Consider the following 27,597-nt stretch of genomic DNA (forward strand, 5'->3'; position numbering starts at 1 on the left):
TTAATATACAAAATATATAAACATCTCATAGAACTCAATACCAAAAAAAAGTCAAACAAACAACCCAATCAAGAAACGGACAAAGTAAAGGATCAAGATGGTGGAGGAGAGAGATGTGTCACTCACCTTCTCCCACTAGCACATTGAAAAAACATCTACATGTAGAAAAATTCACACAGAAAATTGAATTGATGCTGGAAGAAGACCTTAAACATCCAAAAAAGGGCAAGAAACTCTCAACATAACTGGATAGAACAAAAGGGAAAATAAGAGACATACAGAGAGAGAAAAGGAATCAGATGGGACTAGCACTACTGAGAGGGAGCTGTGAAAGAGGAAAGGAACCCACACACCCTGGGAAGCCACCTAACTGACGGGGAGATCAGCTGAGACAGAGGAACTCAATATCTCAGAGAAAAGTGCAGCAACTGGACTGAGGAGGGAAAAGCAGAGAGAGAGACACTCAGGCAATTGGTACCACCTCCCAGTACACCACAGCCTGAGATGCTCAGGCAGGGTTTTGGTGCTGAGATTCAGGCTCTGAAGCTCAGTTCTGGAAAAGGGAGTAGGGTTGGCTGTGTGGAGACAGCCTGAGGGGATAAGGAGAGGTGGACCATGGGCTGAGGAGGAGAGAACCACAAGAAAGGAAACTGGGGAGGATGTCTGGGCCAACAGGAGAAGCAAGGTGCCATTGCTGGTGAAAACAAGGGGAGGAAGGGTGGACTGCCATAAAAATATCTTTCCCTGCACATGCACAAACTCTCAGAGGGTGGGGAAGCTCTGGCACAGGCTACTGGTGGTGAGGAGCTTTTTGCACAGGCCACAAGCAATGGGACACCTCTTGTATTGGCTATGGGTGTCCAGGCACTTCTTGCATGGACTAAGGGCAGTAGGTCACACCCTGCACAGTTAAGCACAATGTGGCACATGGTCTACAGGAAGTAAGGGCAAACTAGAGGAGTCATCTCAGACACCAGAGATGGGAATGGCCTGCCACCACTAGGGGTAAAAGAACAGGCACAACCTGTGGCCCCAGTCAACTCAGAGATCAGCACAGAAGAGGACGCTACAACTGATCACCACCCATTGTTGCTCTCACTCCCCTGAGAACGTACACATCCTGCTGCTGTCACTGCCAAACCCTCTGGGCACTGCCTACACCTACCTGAGCCACTTCAGAGGGCCCAGCAACTAAGAGCAGCATGTACCACCTATGCTTGGGTCCATGCCACTGTCAAGGACCCAGAAACCAGGCATTGTCTACAAGCCCTGCCCATTGCCTCCATCTCCCTGGAAGCACACACAGTATCCTTTTAAGGGGATGACAGTTTGCACACACAAGGAAAGAGACACCAAAGCAGCCCTCACACCAAAACAAAAAAAAATATAGTAAGCCCTTACAAAATTCCCATGGGTGTTCTCACAATATAAATAGCACTACAAGATGACATCAGTTGATTTCCCTAAACTCGCAGAAAAGGAAAAATATAGGCTAAATGAGGAAGCTTGGGAACCATTCTGGTTAAAAAATGGGAGAATTCACCTGAAGGAGCAAACAAGGAAACAGACCTTTGCAGTCTAAGATTCTAAGTTCAAAAAGGAAATAGTGAAAATACTGAAGGAATTAAGATTAACTATGCAGGAATTATAGAGGATATGAAAAGTAATGCACATTACTTCAGAAAGGAACTAGAAAATACAAGGAGGAGCCAAGAAAAATTAGAAAATTCATTTTCAGTGGCACAAGCTGTGTTAGGGGCACTGAAGAGCAGAAGTAATAATGCAGAGGAACAAATTAGTGACTTGGAAGACAGAATAATGGAAGTCATGCAAGCAGGAGAGCAGAGAAGACAGAAAACCAAATAAAAAAATATGAAAGCAGTATAAGAGATCTATGGGGTACTATAAACCAAAAAAAATCTATGCATAATAGTGATTCCAAAAGGAGAAGAAAAAGAAATGAGGACTGAAAATATATTTGAAGAAATGGATAAAAACTTTCCAAACCTAAAGTAAAGAGATATAAAGGTACAGGAAGTATAGAAGGCCCAAAAACCTTTCAACCCAAACAGAACCATAGCAAGACATATTGTGATAAAAATGACAAAACTTAATTATAAGAATAGGATTCTAAAGGAAGCAAGAGAAACACAAAAAGTTAATTATAAGGGAACCTCCATAAGGCTATCTGTTGATTTCTCTACAGAAACACCACAAGCCAAAAGAGTGGCAATATATATTCAAAGTTCTAAAAGGGAAAGTTTTGCAGTGTAGAATACTCTACCCAACAAGAATATCATGTTAAAACAGAAGGATAAATAAAGAATTCCACAAGCAAACAAAAGGTAAAAGAATACATCAATATTAAATCCATTCTAAAAGAAATACTGAAAGGGCTCCTCTAAATAAAAAAGAAGTAAGAAGATACAGGATGGAGGAAATAATAGGTGGAAAACAATCACTTAAATAAGCCACTATACAGATTTAAAGGGGGAAAAAAAACTACTGTAAAAGCAATGATAAACCCAAGGAACAGTAAAAGAACAAATATGAAGACGTTTAAAAAGGACATCAAAATCATAGAATGTGGGGAAGGAAAGTAAGAAAATCTAGACTGCTTTTTTATAGGATTCATTTGAGCTTATATGTCTATCAGGATAAATCATCAGATATGGGAAAGGGTTAACAAACTTGAAAAACAAGGCAACAACAAATCAAAAGCAAACAATACATTCACAAAAACTAAAAAAAGGAGGACACAGGTGTAAAATAAAAGGAAATCATCCAACCAAAAAAAGGAAGGAACAAAAAAGAAACAATGAATCAACTAGAAAAAAAAAGTTTAAAATGGCAATAAATACATATTTATCAATAATTACCATAATTGTCTATGGATTGAATTCTCCCATCAAAAGATATAGAGTGGAAGACTGAGTAAAATAAACAAGACCCAATAATATTTTGCCTACAAGAGACTCAACTTTGGGAGAAGGACACATATAAATTGAAAGTGAGGAGACAGTAAAGATACTTCATGCGAAAGGAAAAGACCAGAAAGCAGGAGTTGTAATACTCATATCATACAAAATAGACTTTAAAATTAAGGCCATAAAGAAAGACAAAGAAAGAAACTATTTAATAATAAAAGGATCCATTCAAGAAGAGGATAGGAGTTCCTGTTGTGGCGCAGTGGTTAACGAATCCGACTAGGAACCATGAGGTTGCGGGTTCGGTCCCTGCCCTTGCTCAGTGGGTTAACGATCCGGCGTTGCCGTGAGCTGTGGTGTAGGTTGCAGACGCGGCTCGGATCCTGCGTTGCTGTGGCTCTGGCGTAGGCTGGTGGCTACAGCTCCGATTCAACCCCTAGCCTGGGAATCTCCATATGCCCCGGGAGCGGCCCAAGAAATAGCAACAACAACAACAACAAAAAAGACAAAAGACAAAAAAAAAAAGAAGAGGATATTACAGTCATCAAAATACATGTCCCTAATATAGAAGCACCCAAATACATACAACAAACACTAACAGACATAAAAGGAGAAATCGATGGTAATACAATTATATTAGGAGACTTAACACTCCACTCAGAGCAAATAATAATAGGAGACTTAATGCTCCACTCAGAGCAAAGGTGAGAACCTCTAGAGAGAAAATCAATAAAGCAACAGAGACCCTAAATGATACAGTAGAAAAGTGTGCCTTCATTGACATTTTCAGGACATAATATCCAAAAACATTAGAATATACATTCTTGTCAAGTACACATGGAATATTATCAATAATTGACCACATACTGGGGCATAACACTAACTTCAACAAATTTAAGAGTATAGAAATTATTTCAAGTATCTTCTCTGATCACAAAGGCATGAAACTAGAAATCAACCACAGGAAGAGAAATGAGAAAAAACTGACTACATGGAGATGAAACAACATGCTATTAAAAAACAAATTGGTCAACTGGAACAGCTTAAAAAACAATTACACCCATTGGATTTTTGGTAGCATGTTGTTTCATCTCCATGTAGTCAGTTTTCTCTCATAACAAAGCCACAGTCATCAAGACAGTGTTGTACTGGTACCAAAACAGACATACAGACCCATGGAACAGAACAGAGAACCCTGAAATAAACCCAGACACCTATGGTCAATTAATCTCTGACAAAGGAGGCAAGAACATAAAGTGGGAAAAATACAATCTTTTCAGCAAGTATTGCTGGGAAACCTGGACAACTTCATGCTAATCAATGAAACTAGAACACAGCCTTATACCATGCACAAAAATGAACTCAAAATGGCTGAAAGACTTAAATATAAAGACAAGATGCCATCAAACTCCTGGAAGAGAACACAGGCAAAACATTCTCTGACATCAACCTGACAAATGTTTTCTCAGGTCAATCTCCCAAAGCAACAGAAAGAAAAGCAAAAATAAACCAATGGGACCTAGTCAAACTGAAAAGCTTTTGCACAGCAAAGGAAACCCAAAAGAAAACAAAAAGTCAAATTATAGAATGGGAGAAAATAGTTCCAAATGATGCAACTGACAAGGACCTAATCTCTAGAATACACAAACAATTTATACAACTGAACAGCAAAAAAGCCAACCACCCAATGGGAAAATGGGAAAAAGATCTGAATAGACATTTCTCAAAGATATACAGATGCCCAATAAGCACATTAAAAAATGCTCAACATCCCTGATTATTAGAGAAATGCAAATCAAAACTACCATGAGATACCACCTAACATCAGTCAGAATGGCCATCATTAGCAAGTCAACAAATAACAAATGCCAGAGGGGGTGTGGAAAAAAGGGAACATTCCTGCACTATTGGTGGAAATGTAAGCTAGTACAACCACTATGGAAAACAGTCTGGAGATACCTTAGAAATCTATACATAGAACTACCCTATGACCCAGCAGTCCCACTCCTGGGCATTTATTTGGACAAAGATTTCCTTGAAAAAGACATATGCATGAGTATGTTCATTACAGCAGTATTCACAACAGCCAAGACAAGGAAACAACCCAAATGTCCATCAACAGACTGTTGGATTAGGAAAATGTGTTATATATATACACAATGGAATACTACTCATCCATAAAAAAGAAGGAAATAATGCCATTTGAAGCAACGTGGATGGAATTAGACTCCTATCCTGAGTGAAGTAAGTCAGAAAGAGAAATACAAATACCATATGATATCAGATATCTGGAATCTGATATAAGGCACAAATGAACCTTTCCACAGAAAGGAAAATCAGGGACTTGAAGAATAGACTTGTGGTTTCCAAAGGGGAGGGGGAAGGAGTGGGGTGGTTGGGGAGCTTGGGGTTAATAGATACAAACTATTCCCTTTGGAATGGATTAGCAATGAGATCCTGCTGTGTAGCCCTGGGCACTATGTTTAGTCATTTATAATGGAGCATGATAATGTGATAAAAAAAGAATGCATACATGTATGTGTAACTGGGTCACCATGCTATACAGTGTAAAATTGACAGAACACTGTATACTAGCTACAATTGGAAAAAATAAAAATCATTAAAAATTGAAATAATAAATAAAATTAAAAAACCAATGGATTAACTAGGAAATCAAATGAGAAATTAAAAAGTACCTTGAGCCAAAGGGTAATGGAAACACAACCATTCAAAATCTATGGGATGCTGCCAAAGCCATTCTTAGAGGGAAATTCATAACAATACAGGCCTTCCTCAGAAAAGAAGAAAAATCTCAAATTGACAACATAACCTACCACCTAAAAGACTGAGAAAAAGAGAACAAACAAAACCAAAAGTCAGCAGACAAAAGGAAGTCATAACTATCACAGAGGAAATCAATAAAATAGAGTTTGAAAAAAAACAATAGAAAAATCAATAAAAGCAAGAGCTAGTTTTCTGAAAGGGTAAACAAAATTGACAAACCCCTGGCCATACTCACCAAGATGAGAAGAGGCATGACTCAAATTTAAAAAAAAATAAGGAATGAAAAAGGAGAAATCTCAATGGACACTGCAGAAATACAAAAAAAAAGAGAATACTATGACCAATTATATGCCAACAAATTTGACAATCTAGAAGAAATAGATAACTTTTCAGACATACAGCCTGCCAATACTGAGTCAAGAAGAAATAGATAGCTTCACAGGAGAATTCTACTAAACCTACATAGAAGAAATTATGCCAAACTTTCTTAAACTTTCCAAAAGATTAAAGAAAAAGGAATAACCCCAAAGACATTCTATGAAACCACCATCACCCTAATACCAAAACCGGACAAAAATATTACCAAAAAAGAAAATTATAGGCAAATATCTTTGATGAATATAGACATGAAAATTCTCAACAAACATTGAGCCAACCTAATCCAACTACCTATAAAAAAGATCATGCACCACGTGGGATTCATCCCACATTAACATAGCCTTGTTCAACATAAGCAAATCAATGTCATACACCACATTAACAAAAGTCAAAAGCCACAAGATCATCTCAATAGATGCAGAAAAATCATTTGACAAAATCCAACATCCATAAATGATAAAACTCTTACCAAAGTGGGTATAGAGGGAACATACCTTAACATAATAAAAGCTATTTATGACAAACCCAGAGCCAATATCATAATCAATGCAGAAAAGCTAAAAAACTCCCATTAAAATCTGGATCAAGACAAGGATGCTCACTCTCACCACTTTTATTCAACGTAGTTTTGGAAGTCTTAGCCACATCAATCAGATAAACAAAAGAAATAAATGTATTCAAATAGGAAGAGAAGAGGAAAAATTGTCACTCTATGCAGATGACATGATACCACATATTAAAAAAAAAAAACCCTAAGGACACAACACAAAAACTACACAAACTAAACAATGAATTCAGCAAAGTAGCAGGATACAGGATTGAAATTCAGAAATCAGGTGTATTTCTGTATACTAACAACGAAATACTGGAAAAGGAATATAAAAATGTAATACCTTTTAAAATTGCACCTCAAAAATTAAATACCTAGGAATAAACTTGACCACAGAGGTGAAAGACTTATATGAAGAGAACTATAAAGCATTAATCAAGGAAATTAAAGAGGATTCAAAGACATGAAAGATATTCCATGCTCCTGAATTGGAACAATTAATGTTTTTTAAATGGCCATACTACCCAAAGCAATCTACAGATTCAATCCAAACCACCTCAAATTACACATGACATTTTTCACAAAAATAGAACAAACAATCCAAAAATGTCATGTGGAAACATAAAAGATCCAGAATTGCTAAATAATCCTGAGGGAAAAAAAAACAGTAGCAGGAACAAAAACTCTCCCAGACTTCAGACAATATTACAAAGCCACAGCAATCAAGACAGTGTGGCACTTATACAAAAACAGACATAAAGACCAAAAGAACAGAATAGAGAAGCCAGATATAAACTCGGACTCCTGTGGTCAATTAATCTTAAACAAATGAGGCAAGAATATAAAATGGGGAAAACAGTCTCTTCAGGAAGTAGTGCTGGAAAAGCTAGACAGCTACATGTAAATCTATGAAACTAGAACACACCCTCACAACACGCACAAAAATAAACTCAATATGGCTTAAAAACTTAATCACAAAACAAGACACTATAAAACTCCTGGCAGAGAACATAGGCAAAACATTTTCTGACATCAAATGCACAAATGGTTTCTTAGGTCAGTCTCCCTAGGCAATAGAAATAAAAATAAAAATAAACCAATAGGACTTAATCAAACCTAAAATTTTTGGCATAAAAAAACATAAAAAAATTACAGCCTACGGAATGACAGAAAATTGTTGCAAACAATGCATCTGACATGCTTTTAATCTCCAAAACATACAAACAACTTATACAACTCAACAGAAAAAAAAAACCAAAACCAAATTGAAAAATGAGCACAAAGCTTGAATAGACATTCCTCCAAAGAAGGTATACAGATGGCCAATAGGCACATTAAAAATACTCAAAATCACTATTAGAGAAATGCATCCCCAAACTACTATGAGGTAACACCTCACACTGGTCAGAGTCTACAAATATTAAGTCTACAAAATAAGTCTACAAATAGCAAATGCTGGAGAGGGAGTGGAGTAAAGGGAACACTTCAACACTGTTGGTGGGGATGTAAATTGGTACAACCACTATGGAAAACAGAACGGAGGTACCTCAGAAAACTAAATATAGAACTAATGTATGATCCAACAATCCCACTTCTGGCCATATATCTGAAGAAATTTCATTCAAAAATATACACACACACCTATGTTCATCGCAGCACTATTCACAATGGTCAAGACACGGAAACAACATAAACATCCATTGACAGATGAATGGATTAAGAAGATGTGGTACATATATACAACAGAATACTACTCAGCCATAAAAAAGAAAAATTAATCCCATTTGCAGCAACATGGATATAACTAGAAATTTTCATATGAAATGAAGTCAGAAGGAGAAAAACAAATCCCATATGATACCACATATCTGTAATCTAATGCATGGCACAAATAAACTTGTCCACAGAAAAGAAACAAATTCATAGACATGGAGAATAGGCTTGTGGTTGCCAAGGGTGAAGGGGAGGGAGTAGGATGGACTGGGAGTTTGGTGTTAGTAGATGCTAACTATTGCATTTGGAGTGGATTAGCAATGAAACCATGCCCTATAGTATAGGAAACTATATCTAGTCACTTGTAAAGGAACATGATGGAGGATATATGTGAGAAAGCAACCTATGTGACCATCAGCAGATGAATGGATACAGAATATGTTAGATATATATGGACATAGATAGAGATATATTTAATTGAATATTAATTATATTAAAGAATCAATTTCTGCCATTTGCAGCCACATGGATGGACCTAGAGAATGTTATGTTTAGTGAAATAAGCCAAACAGAAAGACAACATATGATTTCACATGTGGAATCTAAAAATAACCAACACATAATAGACACAGAGAACAGATTGGTGGCTACCAAAAATGAGGGGAGGGAAGTTGAAAAAATATATGAAGGTGGTCAAAAGGTACAATTTCTGCTTATAAAGTAAATAAGTCTTGGGAATGTAATGTACAGCATGATAGCTATCATACATGATGGCTATTGTATTGCAGATTGGAAAATTGCTAAGAGAGAAAAATCTTAAAAGTTCTCACCACACACAAAAAATTGTATGTGTGTGAGGTGATAGATGTTAACTAAACTTATTGTAGTAAATATTTTGCAATATATACAAATATTGAATCATTATATTGTACACCCAAATTCAATATGATGTTCTGTCAATTGCATCTCAATAAATAGAAGAAAGTAATAAATAATAATAAAGTAAATAAGAATTCTGTAGTATGATTAATTTGATAATCTAAAATTTTAAAAATAAGCAGGTGAATCTCTGGACAGAGATTTAAACCCAGGCTGCATCATATTTATACCTTATACCTATCTTCAGTTTCCCTCTTAGTGATGATTTTCTTGTTCCTTTCTTAACTTTTAAAGTATTTGCAACTTCATTAGAAATTTAATGAACTCCTTGAGGAAAACAGGCATAACACACTTTGACAGGAATTGCAACAATATCCTGTTTGATATACCTCCTAGAGTAATGAAAATAAAAATAAAAATAAACCAATGGGACCCAATTAGACTTACGCTTTTTTATTTTTCCTTTTAGGGCCACACTTGAAGCATATGGAAGTTCCCAAGCTAGGGGCCACATTGGAGCTGCATCTGCCAGGCTATGCCACAGACACAGCAACATCAGATCCAAGCCATGTCTGCAACCCACACCACAGATCACAGCAATGCAGATCCTTAACCTACCAAGCAGGGCCAGGGATCAAACCCATATACTAGTTGGGTTTGTTACCACTAAGCCACAGTGGGAACTCCCAGACTTAAGCTTTTGCACAGCAAAGGAAAACAGTAAAAAAAAAAAAAGAAAAGAAAAGAAAACCCACATAGTGGGGAAAAAAAATCTTTGCAAATGCAAAACTGACAAGGGATTAAGTTCTAAAATATACAAACATCTCATGTAGTTTTATATAAAAAAACAAAAAAAAAGTGGGCAGAAGATCTAAGTAGACATTTCTCCAAAGAAGACATATGGATGGCCAAAAAACACATGAAAAAAAAAATTCTCAACATCACTAATCATTATAGAAATGCAAATCAAAGCAAGGTGATATATCACCTCATACCAGTCAGAGTGGCCATCATCAAAAATCTACAAACAGTAAATACTGGAGAGGATGTGGAGAACCCTCCTATACTCCTGGTGAGAAAGTAAATTTGTACAACCAGAAATGGGAATCCTCCTAATACTGCTGATGATAAGGTAAATTGGGACAACCACTATGGAAAACAGTATGGAGCTACCTCAGAAAACTAAACATAGAACTACCATATGATCTAGCAATCCCACTTCTGGTAATATATCTGGACAAAACTTTCATTCAAAAAGATACATTCACCCCTATGTTCATTGAAGCACTATTTACAATAGCCAAGACATGAAACAACCAAAATGTCCATTGACAGATTAATGGCTTAAGAAGATGTAGTACAAAATAAATAAGAAAGAAAGAAAGAAAGAAAGAAAGAAAGAAAGAAAGAAAGAAAGAAAGAAAGAAAGAAAGAAAGAAAGAAAGAAAGAAAGAAAGGAAGAAAGAATGTAGTACATATACACAATGGAATATTACTCAGCCATAAAAAGAGCAAAATAATACCATTCGCAGCAACATGGATGGAACTATAGATTCTCATACAAAGTGAAGTTGTCAGAAAGACAAATATCATCTGATATCACTTACATGTGGAATATAAAATATGTCAAAAATGAATCTATCTAAAGAACAAAAACAAACTCATGGACATAGAGAACATACTTATGTTTGCTGTGGTATTGAGGGAGTAGAATGGATAGAAAGTTTGGGGTTAGTAGATGCCAACTATTGTATTTGGAGTGGATAAATAATTAGATCCTGTTGTATATCACAGAATTATACGCAATCATTTTTGATGGAAGATAATAGAAGATAATATGAGAAAAAGAATGTATGTATATATGTCATTTTGTCACTTTGCTTTACAGCAGAATTAACAGAAAATTGTTAAATCAACTATATCTTTTAAATCTAAATATAGAACTGGTATATGATCTAGCAATCCCTCTCTTGTGTATATATCCCAAAAAAATGATAATACAAAATTTGCAATCACCCCAATGTTCACACCAGCACTATTTACAATAGCCAGGACATGGAAGCAATCTAAATGTCCACCAACAGAGGAATGGATAAAGAAGATGTGGTGCATCTATACAATGGAATATTATTCATCCATAAAAAAGAGTTAAATAATGCCATTTGCAGCAACATGGATAGATTTATAGATTATCACACTGATTGAAGCCAGTCAGACAGAGAAAGCCAAGTATCATATAATATCACTTTTATACTGAATCCTTTTAAGGAAACAAAATAAGTATTTATAAAATAGAAACAAATTCACAGATTTCATAACCAATCTTATGGCTATCATAGGAGGAAGGGAGGAATTAGGAGGATCAGAATAATATATACACAACTATGTTATAAAATAGATGATTAATAAGAAACCTACTGTATAACACAGGAAAGTCTACTCAATAGTTTGTAATAATCCATGTGGGAAAAAATGGATATATTTATATATTTGTATTTATATGTTTGACATTCACTCTGCCATACATCTAAAACAAATACAACATTATTAGTCAACTATACTCCAATATATTTTTTAAAAGAAATTGAGTGAAAGTGGAAATGCAAAATATCTTTCAATGGTCACAAAGAGTGGTTACTTTTGAAAATTTACATCCCATTTTTTCTTTCTGCCTTTTGGAAGGTAAAATGGCACCACCCAAAAGCTTTATATCCTACCATAGTTTAACTATTATATAGTAATAATAAAGAGCGTAAAGCTAGCTATGTTATCATCTACACATGGAATAGTCACTTGATTCAGCCTTGGTACTTTGCCTCAGATGCTCTAGTCTCTGATGTCTGGCCAAGCACTTTTTTGGTCCTGAATACAACTTTTATAGTAATGGAAGAATGATGAGATGGGAATAAATTTCCTCTTAAGGCCCATTTGCTTTTTCTTTGTTTTGTTTACTCTTTCCTTTTTGCTAAAGTCAGAGGCACACAAAAACTTTGTTCTCTGGGGGAATATCAAAGTTTTAATTTGATTATTTTAGCCCTGAGCAGGAACACATGGCTTCTTTATGAACAGTTATGGGGATTTAGTTACGAAGTTTTCTCCAAAAAATAAGTTCTAAACCCATGTTTCCCAAGGAAATTTAGACTGGGTCAAATTCCATGGGAGGCAGTATATATTTTCTGTTACTAAATCTTCCTTTAAACTATCATCAATGAAAGGATGTGTCATACAAAAATCATAAGGTATTCAAGATTATAAAGAACAATAAAAACATTAATCTATTCTTCTGAAATATTTGTGCCATTATTAATAAATTGCCCTATTATTTTTAGTCACTCAGAGCTTGTTTGCTTGGTGTACGCATATATACATACAAACTTCAGATAGTTAGATAGATAGATGATAGATAGATAGATAGATAGATAGATAGATAGATAGATAGATAGATAGATAGATAGATCAGTCGATCTCTGGGTCTAAAAATTAAACTGGCATAAAACAGACTAGCATAAGAAAAGCATAAAAATTCATTGAATTTTTACATATACATGGGAGCCTTCACAGGAGAATGAAGACCAGAAGAAATGCTCAGGACAGAAAGCTTTTATGCCTTTTAGACAAAGAAACAATAAATTTGTAAAGGAAAAAAAGTAAAAAGGCAGAGGGATTTGAGCAATGGCTGGTAAGTGGTGAAGATGTAACTAGGTTTGTTTATATAGTTATCTTGACCCTAAATTCCTCATCTCTGATTATAGGAATGTCTCCCTTTCTACTGGTACAGGGAGACCATCTTTCACATGAGAGGTTTATCTGCTGCTTTTAGGAAATAAAGGCAAATGTGAGGAGATAAGAAAAACCATCCTGCTACTGCTGTTTCTTCAAACCCCTTTAGCCTAAGATAGTCATTATACTACAGTGCCAGAGTTTTAAGTAGTGCATCCTAAACTCTATCATTGGTGGAGAGAAGATTCATGCATTCCTCATGTCATGCAGATGTCAGCTGTAGATTTCCAGAAGAAGTAAAGAGTTCTTATGTAGTAAATGTTGAACCCTAAAGATGAGCAGGAGGCAGAAGGCTGCACAGCATGTCCTCATTCTCCTGAGAACCTCCAGCAGGCTTCACACCCTCCCATGTTCCAAAAGCCTGGAGTACAGCCTGGGTTCACCCTCTCCTTGGAAAGAAGTATTCTAGAAGGTCTTTCTCAAGTAATCAGATGGGGCTTGAAGGATATGGAAACTTTCTGTATTCATATCTAAAGACTTAACCACTTCTTCTAACTGTGAGACTGAAACTGTGGTCTCCTAAATGTGAAAATTTATAAATATGGAGATAATAATGTCTCCTTCATGGTATCACTAAGAGGATTTAACCCAACTCCACAATATCTTTGGCACTCTTCAGTTGCTTAATAAATGTCATTTCTCTTTCCTCTCAGCACCATTGGATTAGAGAGTCTGATAATTAAAACTGGAAAATCTTTAATACAAGTCTCACTGCCTTTCATTATGTGAATCACCATGCAGAAGCACAGGGTTAATGGTTGTATATGGAAAAAGTTAAAAAATATTATCAAAGAGAAAGGAAAAGGGGTGAGAAGAGTCTGATTCTTATCTTTTCTGTTTCCTCTATGTGGTAGATTTGATGTGGATTTGTTTGACAGCTGCAGGAGGAAGTTGCGTATCTCCAGTACCCCTTCGCCTAAGAGCCATTACTACTCTCCCTGTTTCTGTGTCTCCTCCATTTCCAAATATGTACAGTGTATTCCAAGATTCTTTAATGACAGAGAGGTTCCCAGAAGAGGCCAGGAGTAGATCTAAACTTCATTGGGGGGAATAGTTTTATCCTTCTTCCATACCATATTTGTAAACTAAATGACACTTAAATGAATCCCTGGAAATGGATTTACTTTCACAAAAATTCTTTTTTCATTTTGGTTATTTTCCTGAATTTCAGCTCTTCATTTCCTCTTAACTGGTAAATTTTAAGAATAGAATGGATAAGCAATGAGGTCCTACTTACAGCACAGGAAATTATATCCAATCTCTTGGGATAAAACATGGTGGAAGATAGTATGAGAAAAAAAATGTATACATGTGTATGACTGGGTCACCATTCTGTACAGGAGAAAAAAAATGTATTGAGGAAATAAAAAAAAGACAGAAATGGCAGAAAAGTATTTTTTTTACTAACCTAAGTTATATATTCTTTAGATTCTTATTTTGCTTTGGGGGGTATTAGGGGCTGCAAAAATATATTCAAATAACAGTTGCCTTTGAAAGAAGCCCTATTAGGTAGGAATTGCTTATTAAACTTGAGTTGCTAAGCAAGACAATGGAAGAAATGCCCAAAGTGAGATGAGAACCAGAAGGATGGAGTCATTAAAACAGAATATACAAGAACTTATTTTTGTTTTTTCGCTTTTTTTGGTTTTTAGGGCCACATGTGATCTACATGGAAGTTTCCAGTCTAGGGGTCAAATCAAAGATGCAGCTGCTGACATCTGCAACTTACACCACAGCGCACAGAAATGCTGGATCCTTAATTTACTGAGCAAAGACCAGGGATCAAACCCACATCCTCATGGATACTAGTCAGGTTTGTTACTGCTGAGCCACAATGGGAACTCCCATAATATACAAAACTTTAAATTACAAAATGAGCAGTCTACACTTTAGAGGTTAGCTAGTGGGAAATGGATATAGCCATTGGAACACAGGAGTAATATGATTAGAGTGTCTTGTGGCAAGATCAATCCAGTTGTATGAAAGAACACATCCAAATGACCAACAGGTTTATGAAAAAGTGCTTAACATCACTATCAGGGAAATTCAAATCAATCAAAACCACAATGAGATATTACATCACACCTATTAGTGTGGCTACTGTCAAAAGACAAGAGAAGGGGGAGAAAAATAAGACAAGATATATCAAGCGTTGGCAAGGATGTAGAGAAAAATAAATGCTTGTATGCTCTTGGCAGTTCAGTCACTACGGAAAATAATTTTAAAAATTAAATATAGAATCACAACATAGCACAAAGAAATCTGCCTGATTGTCTCTGATAATCTATATGGGAAAAGAATCTGAAGAATAATGGCTATGTCTATATGTGTAACCAAATCACTTTGTTGTACATCAGAAATTATCAAAATATTGTAAATCAACTATCCTTCAATAAAATTAAATAATGGGAAAAAAGAAAAAGAAAAAATGAGATCACCATATTATCCAGGACCATGTTATCCTACTTCTGCACGTATATACAAAAGAAGTAAAAACAGGATATCCAAAAGACATCTGAACTCCCATGTTTATTGTAGCATTGTTCACAATAATGAATAGATACTGAATACTACTCAGCCATGAGAAAGAAGAAAATCCTACCATTCATGAAAACACTATTGAACTTAAAGGCATTATGTTAAGTAAGTATGTCAGACAAAGAGAGGTAAAAACTGTGTGATCTGACTTATATGTGGAATCTTAAAAAACCAAAAGCCAAGTTTCATGGTGGCCTAGCAGGTTGTGGATCTGGCAGTGCCACTGCTGCTGCTCCGGTAATTTCTGTGGCGTAGGTTTTATTCCTGGCCCAGGAACTTATGCATGTAATGGATGTGACAGAAAAAAAAAATGAAAAATGCCAAACTCATAGAAATAGGGTAGAATGGTGATTACCAGGGGGAGGAGAGTAGGGGAATTGAGGAGATGTTGTTTAAGGGTACAAACTTACAACTAGAAAAATCAGTAAGTCCTGGATATTTAATACACAACATAGTGATCATAGTCAACAATACCATATTATAAACTTCAAAATTGCTACAAGACAGGAATTTCATTGTTCACAGCACCAAAAAAAATGATAATTAATGAGTAGAGGTGATAGAAGTGTGGGCTATGGTGGTAATTACATTGCAATATATAAATGCAACAAATGCATATTAAACTTAAAGTTATATTCATTTATTTGTCATTTAATAAAACTCTCTGGAAGGTGTTAGGGAGAGTGGATAGGGGAGTGGGGTGCTACAGAGGCAGTCCTTTAATATTAAGCAAGATGTAAAAAAAATAATGCCTATCATTCACATCTGTTCTAAAAATTCAAAAGCATTTGATGAGGATAGACATAAACATTACCCCAAAAGGCACTACTTAAATTAAAAATATTTGAGTGAATTATTTTGCTTCCACAATTTACAAGAACCTGTATGTTTAGTCTCATACTGATCCCATGAAGTTGATGAATGTGTGTATAAGCACTTTACCCAGATAAGGAAAGAGAGGTATAGAAAGATTCAAGTGGCCTTAGACCAAGGTTGCCAGATAAAATACAGGATGCACAGTTAAATGTAAATTGCAGATAAACAGGATTTGCTTAGCATAAATGTAACCAGGCAATAACACTCCAACTTTTTTTCCACTGTCTCAAAAATGTTTTTCTCTTTTATTTTCCCACATAGATTATCACAGAATATTGAGTAGAGTTCTCTGTGCTATACAGCAGGTCCCTGTTGGCCAGTCATTCCATATACCTCAGTGTAATGCTCCAAATATTACCTGGGGCAATACTGATTCTTAAAAAAGTATTTGTTTATATACAGTTCAAACTGACTGGCATTTTGGTACTTTCTTCTTCTAAATCTATCAGCCTACCATGATTCCAAAGTAAGGCAAGAGAAAGTGAAGTTGGAGGTCTCTGTTCTTTTAGAGGATGCTGTCTTCAAGTTCATCCTTCTTAAAGCATAGTTGCCCTTCTATTCCAAATGCATATACTTAGCCTTCTCTATGTTCTCCTTCTCCTTAGAAGGGCTGTTTCCAGAGTCAGAACTTACCTGAGTTCTCTCAGGAGATAATTTCCCATCCTCTCAGTGTAACTCTGTTTCTCAGATCCTTAGTTTTACTTCACTTTGAGTGTCTTGACCGAAGAAACAACGGCCACGATACAGGGCAGAACGTTGCATCTGACCACTGGCTTATGTTTTCACCAACCACAAGCTGCCAGGGGATGGGCCTGGGCATGGTAGGAAGGCAGGAACCATTCTGAAGGGGAGGGGAAAAGGAAAGGGTGTGTGTGTGTGTATTGTAGAAAAAAATCAGACTGAAACATGAGAAAATAAATCTAACACTCTGGGTGAATTTTGTTTTTCAAACAAATCCCAGGGTTTTAGGAATGTACAGGGCAGGGAATTCTGAAATCTTGAGACTCCCAATATGTTGTCCTCTTCCAAACACACAAAAAGAAACCCTCTTCCAAGAAAAAGAAGGAAAAAATTTAAAAATAAAATGTCTATTTGTGCTTCTATTTATAATAATTAAATAAAATGTAAATGTCTTTCTTCAGTTGCTTGATAATTTAAAAGACAAGACTGCGAAAAAAAGAGAAGACTATTAAAATGGAAGGCCCTGGACATTATTCAATGTAGGTGGAAAATATTTTTTTTCTTCCTGTGGTTCCAAGGCTAACGTTGCAAGGGGGAAGGAGACAGGGCCTAACATACCCATCTCCACCATCTGGTCCTCTACTTCCTCCCCTACATGCCCCATCGGAGCCACAAAGCTAAAGCTGGCCACAGTGATAATTTCAAGTCAGTAGATTAGCAGACTGCTGCCTCTGAGCCATTGCTGTTGGGAGAGTGAAATAGCTTATTCATTATGTTTCTCACCCAATGGGGAGCAAAACAGGTAGCCAGTTTTCCTCAGTTTCCATCCAACATGAAATTGATTTGTTAAATTCAGAAAGTATATGCTTATCTATGCAATCTTTTTTTCCAAATAAAGATGCCAAGGCTGAGAATGATTAAGTTACTGCTACCCATCCACAAAGCACAACTTATAATCATTTCGAAATTTTGTTCTAGTTTATGTTTCCATCATAAGTATGAGAAAAAATATATTTGAAGCAGGATGGTCACATATCCCATTCTGGGTTTATGGTTGACCTAATTCATTTTTGAGAACCTATGTACTAAAGCCCTGCTTCCCAAACTTTCACATCTATAGCAATCATCTGGTGATCCTGTAAATGCAGATTATGATTCTGCCAAGCTGGAGTCAACATTCTGCTTTTCCAAGATGCTCCTGTGGTGATGCCACTTCCGATGGTCCTTTAAGGAGCAAGGTGCCAGACCAGAGATTATAAAAGCATGGTCCCAGACCAAGAGCATCATTATCATCTGTGAACTTAGAAATATAAATCTCTGGGCCCAGATCACATAGTTGCTCTTTAGCAATCAGAAACTCTTTGGATGTGTTCCTCCATTGCCTGATAAGATTTGAGAATCAGTGCAATGAACCATTTATTAATCACAGATAAATTTATCAATCCACGAGTGCTCAATTAAGTAAATCCCTCTTGGGCTCCAGACACTTAATGACAGAGATGTGGTAACACCAAACGTCTCTATTTCCATAAGCTTCTTTAACTTCCCTTTTGCTCACACTAGCTTGAATCAGCCTGGGAATGGACAAGACTTTAATTCTACTACCAAAGGCTAAACAGTGAACCTCCTGGATCATGTATTCTATATCTATAAAGCAGATAGTACATAAGCAAAAGTGAGTTTTAGTAAACTATAAAGTATTCTGCAATGATGATGGCTTTGACTGTTGACTTAGCACAACACGCATGCTATTGAAACTTCATTTAGGACTCTCAGTGCTTTGTAGAAGAAGTACTAGTCCATTTAATTTTAATTTTTTATTAAAGTTGATTCACAATGTTTCTTCAATTTCTGTTGTACAACAAAGTGACCCAATCACACACGATTCCCTGTGCTGTATATTAGAACCCCATTGTCCATCCATTCCAAATGTAACAGTTTGCATCCATTAACCCCAAACTCTCTGTCCATGCCACTCCCTTCTTCCTCCCCTTGGCAACTACAAGTCTGCTCTCCATGTCCTTCGTATGTTTCTGTTTTGTAGATAGGATCATCTGTGCCATATTTTAGTTTCCACAAATAAGTGATACATATGGTATTTGTCTTTCTCTTTCTGAATTACTTCACTTAGTATGAGAGCCAGTGCCTCAACTTGCCCACCTGATACGGGTCATTTCTATCCTCTACCAGAGTTCTCCCTGTCAGTATTCTCTTCTTGTTTGTTCTCCTTACTTGGGCTCCTGCCTAGAAATGACTTCGGTTTTCATTTATTTGGAAAGGACACAAAATGCCTTCTATTTACCCTGATAGGGAATTAGCATCTCACTTTGTGTTATCAAAGTTGGACATTTAATAACATGGATTTTTCTTATTATTACATTATTATTTGTTTGGCATAGAAAAATATAGAAAGTATAAATAAGAAAAAATAAAAACATTGAGCCTACTGCCCAGAAACTATCCCCATGTATATTTTAAGGTATATTTGTAGTCTTTGCTCTGTGAATACACACACACATCCACTGTCTTAAAAAAAAATTACAAAAAAAAGACATCATTTGCCTGTCTTTCTGTGCCATTAAGTAGGTTTTTCAAAGACCATTTTCTTTTTTTCCAGCTTTTTTGAGGAATAATCGGTATGCAAAATATATATATATATAATTAACATATACAATTTAGTGATTTTAGACCACTGAAATACCATCACCACAATCAAGGTAATAAATATTTTCATCACCTCTGAAATTTCCCTATGTTCTTTTGGGTTGTGCATGAGTGTGTGTGTGTGTGTACATGAGATCTATCCTTTTAGCAAATTTTAAGGTGTACAATACCTTTTTGTTAACTATAGGCTTTAAGTTATAACATCAACAGAGGGAAAAGACTACCTACAGAATAGGACAAGAAGTTTTCAAACTATGCAACTGATAATGGGTTAGTTTCCAAAATATACAAAGAATATTTAAAAATCAATAGCAAAAATAATAAAGATAAAATAGGAATTCCTATTACAGCTTAATGGGTTATGAACCTGACTAGTAGCCATGAGGTTGTGGTTTCAACCCCTGGTCTCCCTCAGTGGATTAAGGATCTGGCAATGCTGTGACTGTGGCATAGGCTGGTAGCTGAAGCTCCAATTAAACCCCTAGTCTGGGAACTTCCATATGCCATAGGTGCAGCCCTAAAAAGCAAAAACAATAATAATAAAAAAATAAATAACCTGATTTAAAAATGGTCAGACTTTTGAGTAGACTTTTTTCCAAAGATGACTTATAAATTGGCCAACAAATATATGAAAATATGCTAAAAATCACTGCTAATCATGGAAATGATAATCAAAACCATAAGGAGATTTTACTTCATACCAGTTAGGATGGCTATTATTGCATGTTCATAATATCATTACTAATAAAAGCAAACTATCCCACTATATAATCACATAAATGATTGTTTTCAGTCTTTATTTTTGGTTAATTCAATGTTTCTATTATAACCAAAAAGTCTTGATATAGCATTGCTGACAATTTTTAAGATTTCTAATCCTAGCTAGAAATTTCCCTCTATGAAAATAATATATATAGGTAACATTAAATTACATCACCTTATCTAAGATATGGGAGATTTTATCTTAGTTGCTTCTGTAAGACTTGAAGCTAGACCAAGCATGTGAGATCAAACAAGATTCTTATCTGTTAACAGCTAGTCCCTGCTTATTCGCAGATAATATTGGAACAAAACCATTTCCTTCCAAAGCACTGGGTATAGAAACTGACTCTCAAATCTGACGCAATTATTTTGTTTGGAAGGGAAGACAAATAAGATGAGAATTAACTACTGGAAAAGTTAGCATGCCAACAAATCAGACAGTTGGCTTAAACTATTTTCAATGTCATTAATTGACTAAATTTAAATTTTGTTATATTTATGATATGAAAAATGAAATTGTATCAAATTTAAGGAAAGGTAAAATGATGATTGTATAGGAGATCAAAATATGCCACAAAATATGCTGCTTTGGAATAATGAAGTCATTTGATAGTCAACAAATACAAGATGAAGCTTTCTTTGAACTTTTCTTATATGCTTAAAAACAGATCTTCCAAGGAGTCCCCTGTTGGTTCAGTGGGTTTAGGATCTAGCATTGCCACTGCTGTGGTTCAGATCACTGCTATGATGCAGGTTCAGTTCCTGGCCCGTGAAGCATGCCATAGGCAAGCTCCCCCCCAAAAAGAAATCCTCTTAAAAAAATAACTCAATTGTCATAAATCTCTTCCCTGGGAGTTTTAATACAGGGAAGATTGACTCTTATCACAGGAAAGGAGATGAGAAATCAGCACCACATCCAGACAGACATTGTCACCACATATTATACCTCCCCTTATTCTCCTAAGAACCTAAAATAAAATTGCTTTCTCATAAATGGCCTTTGCCCCTCCCTTTCTCCTATTAAGATGATATGTAAGCTCTCCTTTCTCACTGTTTCTTTGCATACTTACCTTCCAAAATGTGGAAATAAGGTTAAATGGACATAAGATTAAAAAGTAAGGAGTTCCCATTGTGGCTCGGTAGAAACCAATCTATCATCCATGAGAACGCAGGTTTGATCCCTGCCCTCAGTCAGTGGGATAAGGATCTTGTGTTGCCATAAGTTGTGGTGTAGGTCACAGATGTGGTTCGGATCTGGCATGGCCGTGATTGTGGCATAGGCTGGCAGCTTCAGCACAAATTAGACCCCTAGCCACAGGTGCAGCCCTAAAAAGACATAATAATAATAAAATATATTTTAAAATAAACAAATAAATAAATAAAATGTAGTAATTCCCTCAACTTTCTTCTATTAATCTATTGTCAGTTTAATTAACAGGGCCCCAGTCACTAAGATTAAGAGGGAGAGACAGAAAAAAAGAGATTCCTCCCCTACAATTGCCTCATTGATGATGATGATGTTGATGATGATGATGATGATGATGATGATGACTTCATGCTAAATAATGTTATAATTATCTTAATTGATCTTCATCCAGAACTTATGGGGAATATACATTTGCTGTCATATTTTCAAATGTAGAAGGAAAATTTTCCTTAATGACACCCTTTAGCTAAATATATCATAACTGAGTGTTGTTTCCTCCTATGTTGCTATCCAGAAATGAACAGAGACTTTGAATGATAAAAGCCAGAGCTAACAGTGTTAAAGAACTTGAGGAGGTCATTTTGGGATCAAGACCTAATTGAAAATATTTTCCTGACCCATGAATGATGTCAATTGGTTTAGCAAATTGTACAGATTTTTGGACTCATTCAGTCCATCCAGAAGGCAAGTGTTCAACATTTCATTAGCATTCTCATCGTGAATGCTCTTTCTATCACATACCAGGAACTTTCCCCTCAGAAAACTGCATGGTGCATTTTTCCCTAGCATATATTTCTTTACCTAGCAGTTAATAAATTCAGCTTTCTTGAATGGCATGGCTGTCCTTGACACTAAGACTTAGCAAGTCTTGAAGTCTCTGATGTTTACAACCTAGTAAGATTAGAGATTATGTTGAAGAAACGGATGACATTATGGATTTATAGCTGGCAGAGAAGTCGATGGTTTAGATTTATTATAAGTATAAAGTTAAACATACTTAGTTTAGCAATCTTAATTTTAGCATTGTTTCTGAAATAACTATAAAAATCCCTGTTATTCAAATTTTCTTTGAACCATGCTTGTTAATAACTTTCAACATTCTGTTCTTATGTTTCTCATTGAAAGACACATCATACTAAAGATAATTACCTAGTTTATATGGTTAAATCCCACACACATGAGCATATCTTTCCCATTTTTTAAAGTTATATCAGAAGCTTTATTTTTTCTTGTTATCAATATATAATTTACATATAAAATGCTAATTTAAGGTCTGTTGATTTGATATGGTTATGCATTATTATGTATTAAACATTACTTATGTATTGCAATATGATTCCCACCATAGATGACACCTCCATCACATCACATAATTACTATCTCTTTCCTTTACATGTAAGACAATTTAAGATTAAGTCTTCTGGCAAATATCAAGTATATAATTTGATATTGTTAACTATAATCACAATGTTGTGCATTTGGTCCCCAGAACTTATTCATCTTCTAACTTCAAATCTGTACCCTTCCATTAACATCTCTCCAACTTTCAAGGGCACTAATTCTAGCCATGAAGCTGAGTAAATTCAGACTGGCACTCATTGTTGATTATATCCTGAGACTACAGAGGCCAGGCACAGATATTAGCTGTAGAATATGAGCTTAACTACTCTGGTATGCAACAGTAATCAGTAATTACCTAGAAAGCAAAAGCTATTCTTTGGAAATACAGTCTTTGTATCCAGTATCTTTTATCTAAGCCTTGTTTATAATAAATATTTTAATTGCATTAAATTAGCATTTTGATTCTGTTTTTCAAATATGTGATTATTAATTAGGCAAAATAACAGTATGACTCACTGCTATAAGACCAAGAGGCATCCATCTCTCATTAGAAATTCGAATTTTAGGAGTTCCCATCATGGCACACCAGAAACAAATCTGACTAGGAACCATTAGGTTGCAGGTTTGATCCCTGGTCTTTCTCAGTGGGTTAAGGATCTGGCATTGCCATGATCTGTGGTGTAGGTTGCAGATGTGGCTTGGATCTGGCATTGCTGTGGCTCTGGCATAGGCCAGCAGCAACAGCTCTGATTTAGACCCTAGCCTGGGAACTTCCATATGCCATGGGTGTGGCCCTAAAAAGGACAAAAGACAAAAAAAGAGAAAAAAAATCTAGTTTTAGTAAATGGACATGGCACTGTGGACAGAAATCCCTTAATATCTGATTAAATAAACTAACATCACAAATTTGGCTCACTTCTGAAAGAATGGAAAATTCTAATTGAGATTCTAGATGTTATAACAATTCTACCTCAAGCAACTCCAATCTGTAAAATCCACAATTTTTAAAAGAACAACCTAAATGTCCATCAACAGCTGAATGGATTAAGGTATGGTATATATATGTGATGGAATAATACTCAGCCATAAAAAATGACACAGTAATGCCATTTACAGCAACACGGATGCAACTAGAGATTCTTGTATCATGTGAAGTAAGTCAGAAAGAGAAAGACAAATACCACATACCACTTCTATAGGGAATTTAAAATATAGCATGAACAAACCCATCTACAAAACAGAAACAAACTCACAGACATAGAGAACATGCTTGTGGTTCCCAAAGTGGTGGGGGGGTGGTATCAACTGGGATTTGGGGGTTCATAGATGCAAACTGTTACATTTAGAATGGATAAGATATGAGGTCCTAGTGTAAAGCACAGGGAACTCTATCCAATCTCCTGGGATAGAATACAATGGAAGATAGTATGAGAAAAATAATGTTTTTATATGTGCATGACTGGATCTCTTTGCTGTGCAGCAGAAATTGATACAATGTTGTAAATCAATTATACTTTAAGAAAAACAAAAAATAGAAAAGTACCATGGCTGAAATGAAAAAAATAATTAACAATAAAAGTCCTAAAATAAAAAAGAATAGTATCCAAAATATTATTTCTGATGCTTCACTCTGAAATCCTACACAATTGTAATTGCAAATGTTTCCCAAGGATCCCTATGCTTTCATCATCTCATGCTCTGACCCAGGGTGAACATTTAGGAACAGAGTGAAAACACAAGTGGAAGAGATTTTCACAATCCCCCTCCCCATGAGTCCCTAGGCCCATTATAAGTCATGCCAAATGGGAACCTCACACAGGTGGGGATCTGAGTCTTGCCTTGTCCTGGAGAAAGAGAATAAAACTCGGGAGGTGGGCATTATTAAAGATGCTGATTTAAGCATCTTGTTTCAGGCAGTAGATCCAGGATATTGGAAAGAGAAAGAGCTGAGTATGTGAAGAATATTATGCTTACAGTGATAGTCACAGTTGCTCTGTGATTTGTTGAGATGAACTTGGATGAAAATATTTTGGAGAGAAAGATGCAGCACTGGCTTCATAGAGAATGTAGTGTCCTCATACATCTCCCTGGACCAAAGATCAATGTTTCTGTATTATTATTACTATTATTTATTTATTTTGTTTATTTTTAGATTTGAAAAATAAAATTGTATATACTTAAATTGTTCAGTGTGATAATTGGATACATTGTGAAATGATCACAGGAATCAATTTAATTATCACATTCATCACCTCATATAGTTACATTTTATGTGGCAAAAACACTTAAGATGTATATTGATCAAATTTCAAGTATATAATAGAGTATTCAGAATAATCATGATGCTGAGAGTTCCTGCTATGGCCTAACAAGATTGGCTGTGTCCATGCAGCACCAGGGACAAGGGTTTGATCCCCAGTTGGCACAGTGGGTTAAAGGATCTGGCATGGCCACAACTGAAGCTTGGATCTGACCTGTGGCCCAGGAATTCAATATACCATCAAGCAGCCAAAAAAGAGGAAAAAATTGTCACAATGCTGCACCTCAGAGATTAATCTTTTTATGATTAAAACTTTGTAATTTTTGATCTTGCCATTTCAATTTCTCCCCATGTCCTGGCAACCACCATTCTGCTCTGTTTCTATGAGTCATACAATATTTGTCTTTCTCTCTCTGGCTTATTTCACACAGCAGAATGCCTCAGGTTCATCCATGTTTCCACAAATGGCAGAATTTCTTTCTTTTTATATTGGCTGATTAATATTCTATTAGATATGTTTAGGTACCACCTTTTCTTTATCCATACATTCTTTGAAAGAAACTGATGTTGTATCCGTATCTTGGCTATTGTGAATAATGGTACAATGAACGTGGGGATATATATACTAGCTGACAGTACATGGAAAGATGCTCAACATCACCAATCATCACCAATGAATAGGAAAATGCAAGTTAAAACCATAATGATATATCATCTCACATCTGTTAAGATGGCTAATAGAAAGAAGACAGGAGATAACAAATGCTGGTTAGGATATGCAGAAAAGGGAACCCTGTGCACTATTGGTGGGAATGTGAATTTGTACAGTCTTTTTGGACAACTGTGTGGTGGTGGAGTTCCCACTGTGACATGGTGGATTAAGAACCCAACTGCAGCAATTCAGGCTGCTGCAGAGGTTCAGGTTCAATCCCTGGCCTGGCACCATGGTTGAGTTGCCAGAGCTGTGGCATAGATCACAGCTGTGGCTTGGATTCCACCCCTGGCACAGGAACTTCCATATGCCTTAATTTTTTTTAAAAAAAAAAGGAGAAAATAGTATGAACTCTTCTCAGCATTTTTACTTGAAAACTCAATTAATCCAATAAGAACTTCATCACTAAGTAATCAGATAATTGAGTCAAGTGGTATCTGGCTTTTGCTTTTTCTTTTCCCAAAGTACCTAGATTCTCTGATATGGTTTTTTGCATCAAAAATTGTTTTTTGGAATTCTTTAGGCAGACCGAATCATAGTCAAGTACTAAACTGTGTATTTTAGCAAAGGTTCTGAGCCAATATAACAAAGGTGTTCATAGGTGTATATGAATGTGTGCATTTGTGCACACAGATATTATGCATCTATGTCTACTGTGTATAGAAGGAATGTAAGAGGTGTCACATCAGCCTAAGAGGTGGCCTCTGTGACATACTCATTTCTGAATTGCTCATATAAATAGGAGGCATAAATCTTGCCAGAAGTAACTGTATGGTAAAGGTACAAGTTTTCAGACATAAGATGAATGAGTTCTCAAAAACATAATGGACAGAAAGGTAAATACAATTATTAGTACTATGTTGAATACTCGAAATCTGCTGAAGGAGTAGGTCTTTGATGTCCTCACCATGCATACACACACACAAACAAAACATACATAAACACAAGGTATATATGTGAGGTGATAGATGGGTTTATTAGCTTGATTGAAAGCATCATTTTACAATGTGTGCCTATATAAAAACATAACACACAAACTGAGTAAAGAGACAAAAATAATCCAAATCAAATGTTACCCTCATATCAAAAATAAATAGGAAACCCCCACAAAATACCCAGGGGAAATTTCACATGTAAACATCCCTCCAAGACTATAGTAGTTATAGTCACCAAACTCACAGATTAAGAAAATTATATGCAAAATGTAAAAACGCAGGAACCATTCTCAGTTAAAAGAAAAGGAAAATTCCCCTGAAACAGCAAAAAATGAAATTGACTTCTGGAGTCTAGCAGAGAGTGATTTCAAAAAGTTTATGAAAATCCTGAAGAAATGAATCTGAGCAGCATCCATGAACATGCAGCTTCAATCCCTGGCCTCACTCAGTGGGTTAAGGATCCAGCATTGGCTTGAGCTGTGGTGTAGGTCTCAGACATGGCTCGGATCTGGCATTGCTGTGGCTGTGGCATAGGTCAGTGTCACAGCTCTGATTCAGACCCTAGCCTGTGAACCTCCATATGCCATGGGTGAGGCCCTAAAAAAGACCA

At 35.9% G+C, this 27,597-nt stretch overlaps 1 protein-coding gene across 1 annotated transcript in view; it reads right to left on the minus strand.

Annotated features, from left to right (window-relative positions):
• Positions 1-17,224, minus strand: part of GCSAML (germinal center associated signaling and motility like) — a 53,905-nt gene extending 36,681 nt beyond the window's left edge. Inside the window, exon 1 of the mRNA XM_021083397.1 lies at positions 17,059-17,224. Coding sequence (XP_020939056.1) covers positions 17,059-17,087 — 29 coding nt within the window. The 5' untranslated portion in view covers positions 17,088-17,224. The remainder of the gene's footprint in view (positions 1-17,058) is intronic.

The sequence above is a fragment of the Sus scrofa genome, chromosome 2 (genome assembly GCF_000003025.6).
Source record: "Sus scrofa isolate TJ Tabasco breed Duroc chromosome 2, Sscrofa11.1, whole genome shotgun sequence".
NCBI lineage: Eukaryota > Metazoa > Chordata > Mammalia > Artiodactyla > Suidae > Sus > Sus scrofa.